The sequence below is a fragment of the Eschrichtius robustus genome, chromosome 4 (genome assembly GCF_028021215.1).
Source record: "Eschrichtius robustus isolate mEscRob2 chromosome 4, mEscRob2.pri, whole genome shotgun sequence".
Lineage (NCBI taxonomy): Eukaryota > Metazoa > Chordata > Mammalia > Artiodactyla > Eschrichtiidae > Eschrichtius > Eschrichtius robustus.
Genome location: NC_090827.1, coordinates 78239114 through 78253861, shown reverse-complemented (window position 1 = coordinate 78253861; position 14748 = coordinate 78239114). Strand labels below are relative to the sequence as shown.

General features: G+C 41.9%; 1 protein-coding gene across 2 annotated transcripts in view; it reads right to left on the bottom strand.

The window, feature by feature from the left end:
* The window catches only part of CHIC2 (cysteine rich hydrophobic domain 2), a 51046-nt gene extending 45940 nt beyond the window's left edge, over positions 1-5106 (bottom strand). Inside the window, exon 1 of one of the 2 annotated variants that reach the window (XM_068542213.1) lies at positions 4658-5106. In XM_068542213.1, coding sequence (XP_068398314.1) covers positions 4658-4776 — 119 coding nt within the window. In that variant the 5' untranslated portion in view covers positions 4777-5106. The remainder of the gene's footprint in view (positions 1-4657) is intronic. The other variant, XM_068542212.1, reaches the window with a different exon arrangement.
* Positions 5107-14748: the final 9642 nt, after the last annotated feature.

Genomic DNA, 14748 nt, shown 5'->3' with positions numbered 1-14748 from the left:
TATAACATCCCAGACACTATATTAAGCAATGGAGAAATAAAAACCAAGAAGCATAATTCCTGCCCTCAAAGAACTATCCAGCTTTGTGCAGAAATATCAATAAGATCTTCAAAAATCTCCAAAGAAAAAACTTAATCTTTAAAAATGGAATAATTATGTTGGGTGGATGAAAGGAGGTGGGAGTTATAAAGTTTAAAAAAAACTGTTAAACTAAAGTGACTCTGTTATTCGGGCAAATCATGTTCAGGTCTCTTGTTGCTAACCACAGCATCTAGTAGCAGTCTTGGTCCAATACATTTCAAGACAATTTTTTTTTAACTCTACCATCTGAAAGGTCAATATACACTGAAGTGTTCCTGTGATGTCTCCTATGCAAAGATCCTATTGTATCCCAAAGTGTTCCCATATTTTTTCAAGTCACATTTCTAAATCTTTCAATTTTCCACAGCTTACCTGAGATGAAGACAAAGAGAGTGATGTCCCACAGCCATTGATAAAAACTGGTAAAGGATGAGGAATTATTTGTGGACATGACAGGAAGATTATACCTCAGAAGAAAGTACCCGAAGACACAATAATTTAGTGAAATTAGAAACAAACCTCAGTAAAATAGTTGGCTCTATGACAGGGCTTATGTTAGAAGTCAAAGATTATACATGCCCTATGAAAGCTCCAAGTTTGATTCTGATATGGGAGGGCATGAAATGAGACAGGAACTAATGTCAGTTATAATGATAGTTTAGATAGGAAATACTGGCCTAAAACTAGTTTTAAATTCTAATTTTTATACTAACACATCGCTATCATCATTGTGAAAAATCAAACTCTTCAACAAATGATCATTATATTTTACACAAATTCACTCTAAGGGGCAAAGAACGCCATAATTTAAAAATATTAACCCATTCGGCCAATACCACCTAATAAGTTAATCACTTTTTTCCCCTCATCTTCATTACATAATGAGAAATACACACACACACACACAAACACACACACACAAACACACACACACACAGGAAATCTACTTTTAATTGAAGTGGGAGTTCAAGCCTTTTAAATTACATGTACATAAACATTATGCAATAACAGAAACTTATCATTTCCCTCTCTTCCTTCAAATGCCACTTTCCTCAAAACATGCTTCTGCACAAAATTTCTTCCTGTTGGAGCTGCCACCTTGTTTCATATTGCTACATGCAAATCCAAAAATGAAGGAAATTATTATACTCATCTAGAAGAATATCAAGAAAGAATACTGATCTTAATGGAGGTACACAGTTTAAGCCTGATTTGGGGTCAACATGAAAATATTTTATTAGAAACTACATTAAAGCAGGCTTCGTTTAGGCAAATTATACATTTTAAATACTTACGTTCCCAAATTCTGATTATGCCACAAAACTAACCAAGACCTGCTTGTGTAGTAGAAAATGGAAGGTGACTTAATTTCTCACGTCACTATAATGACGTGCCAAATTACATCATATGAGAATATAGTGATGTCTAAAATGAGAGTAATATTATAATACGATGTAGTAAATCATAGGGGGAAAAAAGAGTAGAAATATTCAACTATAAGGGTCTACTCAAAAGTGAAATCTGTGAAAAACACATATGGATGGATCTAATCTTTTCAGATTGATCTGGGTTACAGATGATTCTATACATTACATTATAATTGATTTTCAAGGGAAAAGGGCTCTGAACAGTTCCTTAGTTTAAATAAAGGGGTAGGGGGTAGGGCAGCTGCAGTGATAAGCTTAACTAGTCTTATTATAACTATTTTAATAGCTCTTCCCATTTATACTTAAGATTTTTTTTTTTGATGTGGACCATTTTTCAAGTCTTTATTGAATTTGTTACAATATTGCTTCTATTTTATGTTTTGGTTTTTTGGCCGCGAGGCATATGGGATCTTAGCTCCCCAACCAGGGATCGAACCCACACCCCCTGCATTGGAAGGCGAAGTCTTAACCACTGGACTGCCAGAGAAGTCCCCCCCATTTATACTTAAAGGCAAGAAAAACTGAATATGCTCAACAGGTATAGCAACCCATAAACACCAATTTCAAAAACCTTTATAGGTGTTAACTGGGCTCCTATTGGCATAGTATGCCTGTGAATTATGTATGACAGAGTCATGTAAAAAAAGTTTTGCATTACTGTTACTATATTTATATATGGCACCACAAAACAGGATTAGGTTTTCAATGCAGAAAGATTCTTATTAATCCTCACTGAAATATTTCACACAATAATCTAACCTCATACAAACTGTCTAGAAATGGAAAAACAAGACTAAAGTGAATCGCTATTAGGTTTGAAAATGGCAGTTCGGATTTCTTAGTACTGTGCTTTACACCTATGTTTCTCAAAGTGGAACACTGTGTGTGTGAATGATAATTAATAAAGCCTAATATCTACTGAGCACAGTACCATACAATGTGATGAATTCTTTGCATGTATTTTCTCAATTAATCCTTAATAATTTTAACAGTGAGGGACTATCCCCATCTTAAATGAAGAGTCGTAGATAAATAATTTACCCAAAAAGTGGCAGAGGATAGATCTGAACCCAGAGCCTAGAACCAAGATAAAAGGAAAGAAAGGTAAGTTGCTAAGGGAGATCGCAGAAAAATTAACTCCCCTTGTAGAAAGGCATACTGTTTACCGGTGGCATATAGTTCCTCTTACACTCTGGAATAGTGGTTTTCAATCCTGGGTACATATTTGAATCACCTGTGGAACTTTTTAAACAAACTATGCAAGCCTGGGACACTCACCCAGATAACTGGCTTTCAACTGGGGCAAAGACAAGGCTTTTTTTTTTTTTTAAAGCTCCCCAGGTGATTCTAATGGGCAACTAACATTGAGAACCACTAATAATTCTCTCCACTCTGTTAACCTCTCTAAGCAGCCAACTAAAATCAAATTTACTAATCACTTATTTGGTTCTGAGCACTTCGCCGATTATATTTTCCATCATGCCCAAGAAAGTACTTAGCTTTTCTTTTCCTTAAACAGAGGAAACATTATAACTATAGTTGCACCTTTTAAAATAAAATTTTGCCAGCTTTTTTTTGACAAGAGGAATGTAAGGGGCAGGGTGGGCAGACAACATGATAAAGTTTGAAAACTCTTCTTTAAGCACTCCTTAGGTTTAAAAGAATGTAAAAAGGTCCTAATAGCCAAACAAAACTTAAATGGCAGGCGCTGAAGACTTAAAACTTTCTGTGATATATGTTAGAAAAAGATTTAATATCCCACTATATTTGGTTATATTTCTTAATTCTGCTGATGATAACAGTTAAAATACTAAGTAACTGTTATTGTGGTGATAAATTCCATTGTCTTCTCATGGCACTGTGACAGCACTTACGCAGCGTTTTCACCCTGATTAAGTCACCTGAATATAAACTAACAGGTGCTAAAGAAATCAAAGCATTACATAAGCACACCCAAACAGCAATATGGCTGGTCACATCATGTACTGAGAAATGCAAGGGTTTTGCTGACTATCTTATATGAGAAGTCTTACTGTTTCACTAAAAGTTATTCACTGCACGACCCACTCACTCTAAACCAAAAATATAATGAAAAGTGTTCCAGGCAGTCTCAGACTTGCTGGCCCTTTTATTTTACTAAAAAGGTGAAGTGGGGAGATATCTGACAAGCATGAAGTTTGACCTAGGACTTGAACAGAGATCTAAAATGAAAAACAGTATAAATACTTCAAGTAGTACAAAACTCTGGACTTCTCAGAGAAACATTACAAAACTTCCTGCTTCCGGACAGCTCATTATTTGGTTCAAGTCTTCACATTCCTTTATGAGTCATGACCTTTCAGAAAGCTCTCCTTCCTTATTGTTTGAATAATATTGCGCTTTTAAAATGTTGCCAATTGGACTCACAGGAACCCTTATCAAATGAAGAAGCCATCCCAGAGTTCATGCCCAAAGGAGGGACTTAGATTACTGAGAACCCTCAGTAACCTGAGCGGTGTGTGCCCATCACATAGATTTTTTTTTTTAATTATGTGTAAGCATACATCGTTCTGCATCTTAAATATATATGTTCATCTATACTTTTTTTCATCATACACAATTACAGGAACTTGCACTAGTTCCGCAGAAACTGACTCTGCAAGAAACTGGGAAGACCTGTGGGTGTGTGAAATACACAAGGACACGAAACCACTCACTACCGATCGTCACTGGGGTCTCAACCGGCCCAGATCTGGCCTCTGAGCCATATGTCACTAGGCTCAAAGGCACAGACGAGGAGACAGAACCACAGGGTAACTGAATGAGAAAACAGGGGGAGACACCTCAGAAATGCGTATTTCCACCCCAAAGCTGAAGGGGTGGCCGGAAGGGCAGACCCTGAAGAATAACCTTCCTTCTGGGATCCGTCAAGGCGCCCAGGCCCGAAGGGCCTACTAAGAGGGGTGTGGGGGGAGGGAGGGCAGCGTCCATCCCCACTTAAGAGACCGAAACCAATGAAAATAAAGCAAGTTTTCACTTCCTGGTCGCCTACTCCTCCCGCAGGCCTCCGACACCAGACGCACACCGGGGCGAGAGGGCCCCCGCGGAGTAAGGGGCCCGCCCCAGCCCTGCACCTCCCGTCCTCGCCCTCGCCCTCCTCCGGGCCTTACACGGTGACGTGACCGGAGCCGCGGACCACCACCGGGTCCGGCGAGTACTTGAGCAGCTGCTCCTCCAAGGCCCGCTCCTCGTCCTCCTCCTCCTCATAGATCTCGTCGAAATCCGCCATCCTGAGCCTCCGAGGCCCCCTGCCCGAAGGGGCCCGTCCAGGGGCTGAGGCCGGGATACGGGCTGGCAAGGCGGCGGAGGCTGAGGGGAGTCGCTGCCGCGGGCTCCGAGGCCGCGGAGTTCACTCTGGGCTGTCTCGGCGTCGGCTACAGAGGAGACGGGGTCCCGGCCGTCGCCGCCGCCATTACCGTCAGCAATAACAACAACACAATGTCAACATCCGCCCAAGAGCCGACACCTCCACCAGCTCTGCCGCCGCCGCCGCCGCAGCAGCAACTCAGGCAACCACAGCAACAGCCTGCGCCTCCCACAGCGGGAGCACCGGGCTACGGCATCGCGAGACTTCCCGGGACGGCGGGCGGGCGGGCGAGCGGACGCGCGGGCGCGCGAGCACGCGGGGTGGATGGCGGGAGCGCGCACGTGAGGCTTTGCTCGCTCCCCCAGGTCGCTTTCGTTCCTCCACTTCCACCCGCCGACGGCTCCTCGGACGCGCGCTCCCGCCGGCGCGGCACCGCCCCTCAGCAGAGGGGTCGCGGACCCACAGGGGGGAGTGTCTCTGGGAGCTGGTGGCGTTGACCCCGACTCAAAGAACAGATCTCTGAGTGTCCAGTGGCGCACTTAGTTCCCCAGAGTAATGTCTAACCGAAACAACAAAAAATAAAAACCCTGGTTGGAATAGAGAATTTATTGTGCATGTGGTTGCCAGTTTATCTAATAATCGAAACTCACTTTTCGTCAGTTTTTTTAGTCTGTGATGAGAACCAGAGTCTGTACTTTTCCAATTTGAGGAACCCAACAGACACACTGCAAATATTTTTTGTCCACTATAATACAGGATTTTCCAAAACATGTCCAAAATCAAACATCTTGTCCCATTATCCCCTTAAATATAGTCCAGTAGATGAAGCCAATTCTGCTGATCTTTTTTTTCCTACAAGAAAACTCATTTTAGTCATGCCATGAAACAAAACTGACAAATTCTCTGGATTCCAGATTAGAAGAAGCAGTTTCCTTCCCCAACTTCTTCACCAGCCATAACCTCTTTTCTCCCTTAAGAACTTAGGGAATCCGTTAAGTTCTTAACCTCCTCCCAGGAAAGGAAAAGTAAAGGAAGGAGAGGGGAGGTACAGTTTAATGGATTCCCCTTACCAGTCTAGACTACCAGTAAAGGCTTAAGGTTCACATTGGGCACTTGGCTTCATAGTCAAGAACCTGCCCAGGCAAATAGTTCAGGGGCAGGAGTGGGCTCCTGAGAGAGTCCAGGATAGGGAACATACACTGTGCGGGCAGGAAAGGGTAGTCATACCCAGTGCTGGTGAGAATATTCTCCAAGTACAGTGTTCACTCCTACCAGTTTAGGTGGGTGGTTGTTAAAGTTGAGAAAGTGCAAGGGAGGGCAATTAGGACAGTGAGTGAGAAATGCCAAAGAACCTCCTACTGGTAATAGTTGAAGAAAATGAGCATAGTTAGCCAAGAAAAGATGAAGGAAAAACATAGTAGATAGTATCAGACTTGCTATGTATCTCTCCTGAGTACACTTATTCATTCGACAAACATTTACTGAGCTCCAACCATGTGGCAGGCACTGTGGGGTGTGTGTGTGTGTGTAATCAGATACAGTTCCTGCCTTCCAGTAGCTTATTTATCACGAAGGCAAGCAATCATCATCCTGTCGAGTGCTCCCAGAGGAGTATCAGAGGGTGGTAACAGAGCACACAGGAGGCAGCTTGGTCTGGTGATTAACTGCCTGCCTGACTGCCTGTCTTTGAATCTCAGCTCTGCTACTTACAATGTGACCCTGGACAAGTCATTTAACTTCTCTGTTCCTCATGTGTAAGATGAGGATAATAATAGTACTACCTCATTGGGCTGCTCTGCAGATTAAACAGATTACTACATGTGAAATACGTAGAAAGCCTGGCACACAGTAAATATTGGGCGGCAATAGGAGATCTCTAAGGCCCCATCCAACTAATCAGCTCTATGAGGATCAGCACAATTTTTTGCATTATGTAATGCTTTACTGTTTATGAAGCACAGACATATCATTTAATATTCCCCAAGAACTCTGCGAGGTAATCTAGGATGTAATTTATTCCTTAGTTTCAGAGATGCTATGTGACTGCCCTACAGCCAAATGGCTATCTAAGAGTCAAACTCAGGGCTTCAGTTCAGTGCACTGGGTAGGCCAAGCTCCTGAATTTCTTTCTTGGCAGGAACTAGGAGGCCAAGAGGCTGCACTCAGTTAAAGGAATGGCTGCAAATGGGAGGGTGAGAAAAGGGAACCAGAGGAAGAAAGGTCAGTATGTTCCAGACATGGCCCACACCCTGTGTGCTGTGACTGAGAATTCACCTTTCTGTAGAAATAATGGCAAAGATAAGGGATTGGTGCCCCAAAGTTTCTAAATCGTCACATAGCTGACAACTTCCCAAGGGCAGGGGAAGTCACCCACAGCCCTTTAAATCTCCAGCACTTGCCATAGCTCCTGCTTCAGAGAAGGAGCTCAATAAATGCTTTCTGAATTGAGATATATTGTTACTGGTGCTGTTTCCAGAACATCATGAGTTAATTAGGCTTCTGAGGACTGTGAGAATCTCACCCTTACCTTAACACTGGTTCTGTGTGGGAGAAATGTTCTTATTCTAAGATCTATTCAACAGAGAGAACTTTGTAACTCCCACTGCCTCAGTGTAAGGCGGGGGCAACCTTATTTTTGCTCCTCCTATTTTACGCTTCTTTTTCCTGTTCTGAAAAACCTGTCAGAGCCAGCAAACAGGTGTAGGACCTGGGAACAAGGCCGAGAGGGTGAGGGAAGATGAGTCAAACATTTTCCTGATGATGGTTGACATCATGATCCCAAACTCCATTTCCAGCCCTCCAGGGTCCAGCTTCCTGTCACACTCATTTTCCAGTCTCTTCCTGGGGACAAATCTCCCTCCTCAGTATCTTTTCCTTCAGCATTCAGGTGCTCTCCTGCGCTCTGCAGTATGGACTCCCCTCCATTTGAGCTCCCTCTTACATTCCTGCTTCACACACTTTCACATTTACCCTCACACCAAAAGGCTCAAAACCAAACAGGAAGATGCCTCAGAGGCCTCATGAGGCAGCAAATCTACAGTTGCTTTCAAGGCAAATATCCCTAGATTTGAAAACTTCCAAGTTCTGTCATTACCTACCTGAGTGGCCTTGGGTAGTTTCAACTTTCTAAGCTTCCTTTTCTTCATCCTGAAATGGGACCTATGTCATAGGGTTATCAAGGGTCAAATGAGATAATGCATGTGCTATGAGCTGAATCGTGTCTCCCCAAAATTTATATACAGAAGCCCTAACCCCCAGGGGGACGGTATTTGGAGATAGGGCCTATGGGAGGTAATTAGGTTTAGATGAGATCATGAGGCTGGGGTCCTCAGGACAGGATTAGTGTCCTTATAAGAAGTCACCAGATGCTTTGTGACCACCTAGAGGGGTGGGATAGGGAGGGTGGGAGGGAGGGAGATGCAAGAGGGAAGAGATATGGGAACATATGTATATGTATAACTGATTCACTTTGTTATAAAGCAGAAACTAACACACCATTGTAAAGCAATTATACTTCAATAAAGATGTTTAAAAAAAAAAAAAAAAGAAGTCACCAGAGAGCTTTCTCTCCCCACCACCCTTGCTTTGGTGTGAGGACACAGAAGGAAGACTTCCACCTGCAAGCCAGGAAGCTGGTTCTCACCAGGAACCAAATTGGCGAGCACTTTGACCTTTCTGCAGACTTCCAGTGTCTCCAGAACTTGTGAGAAATAAATTTCTGTTGTTTAAGCCACCCAGTCTATGGTATTTTGTTACAGCAGCCCGAGCTAAGACAGCATGTAAACCCTCATTTGTTCATTCATTCATTCATTAAACAAATATGCACTGAATTACTCCCGTGTGCCATATTCTGCACCAGGAATTAGGGTTTAGCAATAAGGTAGTGAATGAAACACAGTCCCTGCCTTCATGAAGCATAAAGTCCATGGGGGAAGGGTGACAGACAACTATAAAAATAATTAACTATCAGAATTGTGATCAATCCTGTGGAGAAATACAGGGGACCATGAGAGCTAATGGACCTAACTTACCCTGAGAAATCAGGAATTCTTCTCTGGGGAAATGACATTTAAGATAATGAGCTAAGCAAAAGTATAGGGGTGGGGAAACAGAAAAGAGGAGAAAGTTCTAAGGCAGTGAAAATGGCATGTTTGTCTTAGTTTGGGCTGCTGTCACAGAATACCATAGACTAGGTGGCTTATGAACAACAGAAATTTATTTATCTGCCCTCATGACCTAATCGTCTACCAAAGGCCCCACCTCCTGATACCATCACACTGGGGGGTAAGATTTCAACATAGGAATTTGAAGAGAACACAAACATTCAGTCTATAGCAATACTTAAAGACTCTGAGGCAGAAAAGCACATGGCCCAAATCAGGTAAAAACCAAAGTGTGGTTGAACCATAGCAAGGAAGGCAGAGCCAAAATGCAATGGGATAAAAGAGGTTGAGAGAAACTTGAAGGCCTTGGTAAAGAGCCAGAATTTCATCCTAAAAGTAAGGAAGATACACTGATGATGTGAAGCCAAGCCATGACATTATCAGATGTGCATTTTAAAATCCCCAAATGGTAGACCAGTAGTCCAACCTACCCAGCATGTATACCCTACTTCTTCTGAAAACAGCACTCATCTTCCCCTCCCCGGACAATTTGTGGTAAATCATATCTCCCCTACTCTCAGTACAGATGATTGGGTTAAGCTGAGCATATCCCCAATTCCAAGAGTGTGCATATGACCTAGGGTGGCAAGTCAGAGAGCATGGGATACCTTGGGGCAGAGTGATTAGTTTGAACAGATACATGATTCAGACAGAACCAATGAGATTCAATACCAGAACTTTTAACATAACTATTGGGAAGAGGGGGATCTCTTTTTCTATGAATCTACTAGGAACCATGTTGCTCTTACAGTAGTAGAAACTGTCTAAGAATGATGCTAACACTGGGGGAAGCAGAACCAAGGGATGAAGCTAACATGACTTTTCCTGATGACCATGTCCTGAGTCCCCTGAGTTCAGCTACACCTAAAAATTTCCCTGGTTTGTAGGAGAGAATAATGGATTTAGTGGACACCCAGTGGAGATGCCCAGTAGAACACAGATAGATAGACAGGGATATTAGACAGACAGATAGATAGATGTGTGGGTAGATGAATGAAGAGATAGATAAGAAAGGGAGAAGAGAGAATGAGGAGAGGGAGAGGCTCAAAAGATAAGTCTCGGCAGGAAATAAAAACAGTCGGGATCCATCAACTCATAGATGGTAAAGGTAGCCATAGAAGTGCCCTAGATGGCTCAAAAGCCAAGAGGTGAGGTCCCCGGGAGAGAGTGAGAAGATAAGAGGATGTAGGGTGAAGGAATTACAGTGAGTAGAGATGGAGACAGGAGGAAGGACTGACAAAGGAAATTGAGAGAAACTAGCCAAAGTGGTGAGAGGCAGACTCACAGAGTGTGGTGTTACAAGTAAAGGGAGAGAAAAAAGTAAAAGAAGGAGGTAGTAGCTGTTCATGTGAGATGCTGCAAAGATAGCGTAAGAAACCAGTGTCCACTGTATTAAGGAGAACAGCAAATCCTGAGGAAGGACTCAATTTCTACAACCAGTAATTTGATAGACAGAGCCAACACAGAACCCCTTGATTAAATATAACCATTAAAAAAAAACAGTAATAAAAGGGAGCGTAACTCCCCACTCCTTAAGTGTGGACAATACATAGAGACTTCCTTCCAAAGCAAAGGGGGGAAGACTAACTTTACAGTGGTGACACCTGACAAACACTGCTGCAGCCAGCTAATCAAAGTCAACATCATGTTGACCATAAATTAGGTTGATAGTATGTACCTTTGTAATGATATGATGAAAATGGCACTTAACCTTTCTGATCTTCCTCCCCAAAACCCATAAGCCCATTCTAATCATAAGAAAAACATTAGACAAATTCCAGTAGTGATGCATCCTACAAAATACCTTAACAGTACTCCTGAAGACTGCCTAGGTCATCAAAAACAAGGAAACTCTGAGAAACTGTCACAGCCAAGAGGCGCCTAAGAAGACATAACAACTAAAGGTAATGTGGCATCCTGGATGGGATTCTGGAACAGAAAAAGGAACTTAGGTAAAAACTAAGAAAATCTGAATAAACTATGGACTTTCGTTAATAATAATGTGTCGATGTTGGTTCATTAATTTTAGCAAACATACTGTAATATGTTAATAACAGAAAACTTGCATGCAGTAGTGTAGGGAACATTCTGTATTATCTTCTCAATTTTCCTTAAAGTCTAAAATGGCTCTTAAAAAATAAAGCCTAAGTTTTAAAAATTAGTAATATAGTAAACACTGAATTCAAAAGAGAGACGGATAAAGCTTTTTAGTGCCAGAAGCAAAGATGAAGCCTAAAGCTTGAGTGATAGACTCATAGACTACATCATGGGGCTGGGAGGGGAAGGGTTAGGGGGAATTACTGGACCAGAAGTAGGTCCCAGCAGCTAAAGGCAGGAGTTTCAATATGCTGTGATAGGAGACCTGGCCCTGGGCAGGTTCAAGGCGGGACCATGGCATCTAACCAGGAAGGGCTGCAAGACACAAACCAGAAAAACTCTGCCCATGGGCCAAGGAAGCAACATGGAAAATTTTTCTCGTGGAATTCTGGATTGAGGAGATAAAGATCTCTGGTGAAAAATCAAAGCCCCAGGCCTACACCTTGCTTAACTGCCATATCCAAATTTACACCAAACTTGTAATAGAGGAATGGCTGACCTAAGAAATTAGTTGAGGGAGGAATCATATCTAGCATAAGATTTTCAAAAAAAGCAAATGGGTTGGGATCTAGAATACAGTGCCTGGAACCTGGTAATCTCACAGAAGATGTTAGCTATTTTTCTTCTTATTACTCTGTCTCTGTTACTATCTAAGAAGAGTGATAAGGACAATAATACTAACGTATGATTTTGTATGTTCTTGAGCCTAATTTCTTAATATTTGGATAGGGTAGATGTGGTATTAGGGAACATGGCCTTAGGAGCAGAAATATTTGGTGCCAGCAATGAGTACCATCTTCCTAAGTGAGAGGAAGAATTTTAAATTGCATCAGGAGCATTTTAAATTGTCTGGAGAAATTCAAATTTCTTGGTCCTCTGGGAAAACAAATAAAATGTCTTACTCAGTCTTTACTCATAGGTATAATTCCAAAAAAGAAGTTAATCTTCTCAACCCACACTGATCATTAGCATTTTTTAAAAAATTTATGTATTTTATTTATTTTTGGCTGCGTTGGGTCTTTGTTGTTGTGCACGGGCTTTCTCTAGTTGCGTCGAGCAGGGGCTGCTCTTCATTGTGGTGCGCAGGCTTCTCATTGCAGTGGCTTCTTTTGCTGCGGAGCACGGGCTCTAGGCACGCAGGCTTCAGTAGTTGTGGCACGTGGGCTCAGTAGTTGTGGCACGCGGGCTCTAGAGCACAGGCTCAGTAGTTGTGGTGCACGGGCTCCGCGGCATGTGGGATCTTCCTGGACCAGGACTTGAACCCGTGTCCCCTGAATTGGCAGGCGGATTCTGAACCACTGCGCCATCAGGGAAGCCCCCCCCAACACTGATCATTTTTAAAATCTTTTTTAACATAAAATTGACACTATGTGTCCCAATCTTAGAGTTTGTGGTGCTCAGAGTATTTATTACTAGTGAAAAATAGCACTGCTGCTCCAGTGCCCTAGGATTAAGGAAAGGTCGTGTGCAATACAAGTGTGTGAAAGGCCTTTGGGGAGCACCAGTTATCCTCTTCTGCTTCCACAGTCACCTGAACAACTGTGGTGACTGAGGAAGAGGGAAAGAAGGTGATCTAAACTAGAGTGGGAGCTTCTTGAGGGCAGACGCTATTCTATTTGGGAAAAGAAACAAATGCTTATATAGTATATATAGTATTCCAGACACTATTCTAAGCACTTTGCGTATACCAACAAATTTAGCCTCACAAACATCCCTATAACATAGGTACCATTTTCATTCCTATTTTACACATATGCAAACTGAGGCAAAAGGAAATTAAAGTAACTTGGCCCAAGGCCACACAACTAGGAAATGGTAGAACCAGGATTTGAGCCTAAACAGTATGTTTCCTCACCCCATGATCTTACCACTATGCTCTCCAGTTTTAAACACCAGCAGAGAAATATTCAGATCACTTCCATCTTCCCAACACCTACAACAGTGCCTAGTATACAGTTAGTGCTTTATAAATATTAGATGACTACAGATATGAGCTCATTGCTTTCATTGTTCTTTGATCATTTCACGCTGTATATACATATTTAGTTCAATGTCTCCAAATATTTTTATAATAAATCTGTAAAATCCATATGGATTTTCCCAGATTACCCTAGAATAATATCTACAGCTGCTCACCTGATTTAAACCAATGCTGTAAATATGACATATAATTTGTACTGGGTTTTCCTCACTGCCATCTTTTAAATTCACAAATGTCTAGAGACGATTCCTAAAATCATAGGCTCATAAGATCAGAATGAAGCCCAGAAGTCATCTTGTCCACACTAACCTCCAAAACCATGCTTCAGTCTAAATCATGTGGTGCTTCCTTCTCTATTGAACATCTTCAATAATTATATTAAATATCTGTAACCATACTGAGCATAGGCAAAAATGCTGTATTATGTTCTTCCACAGCTCTTAAAGACTGGATTCTTTAAGGTCTGGGACTGTCTTTGCTATTTTTTTATTACAAGCCCTTTAATATTGCCTGGAATTCAAGAGTCATTCAATATATCTTCATCCATTAATTCTCTTTCCAATCTCTGGGGAGACATAAATCAAGTTTACTCTTTCTTCCATGTGACAGTCCTTCAAATAAGTGAAGATATCTCCACCCAAAATTTTTTCTTTGAGCTAAACATGCCCACTTACTTCAATCATTTTTCCTCCAAGAAGGTAGTTTCAAGTTCCTGACTCTTTTCAGAGGCTGTATATGCCTCTTATCAGCTTTGTTGGGTCAATAGCCATTTTATTATTTGGGGCTCAGAACCAGAAATAGTGTGATTTGACTAGTATGATAGCCAGCCTCCAGGATGATCCCTAATGAGCCTCATCATCTGGTATTCACACCCTCCTGCAGTCCCTCCCACATTGAATAGAGCTGACATGTGCGACCAACAAGATTGTGAAAGTGACAGTATGTGATTTCTGAGGCTAGGTTATAAAAGACATGGCAGCATCCACCTTACTCTCTTAAATCACTCGCCCTGGGGGAAGCTAGTAGCCATGTCATGAAGACACTCAAACAACTCTACAGGAAGGCTCACAAGAGAGGAACTGAGGCCTCCCACCACTCCTGTGAGTGAGCCATCCTAGTCAAGCCTTCAGATGGCTGCAGCTCCAGCTAACAACCTGACTGCAACAGTATGAGAGGACCTGTGCCAGACCAACAATTCCTAATCCACAGAAACTGTCAGAAATAACAATTGTCTACTGTTGTTTTAAGCAACTAAGTTTTGGGGTAATCTGTTATGTTGTAATACATGATTATTACAGCCAAGTCAGTAGATAAAGAGACTAACACTTCCTTCTTAATCCTAGCAGAAACTGTAGAAAGACAAAGAAAAACAGATTCAATAGCTTGATTAAACTATTAATTTTTAAATTTTTGGGAAGATGTGTGTGTGTCCATGTATAAAAGTTTGTTTGGTATCTTTTTTAGTTAAGTTGTTTTGTTTTACGCCTCTGTACATTGCCATAGTGTCATACTTAACTTATATAGACACTTAGTATACCACTTTTGCATTGCTGGGCTTCACCTTTAAGGTTGAGGGACACAACCAACTTTTGCTCCTGAACTGTGGGTATGGTGAAACCTATTCTCTACCCTTTTGGAACTCTCACTGGGAGC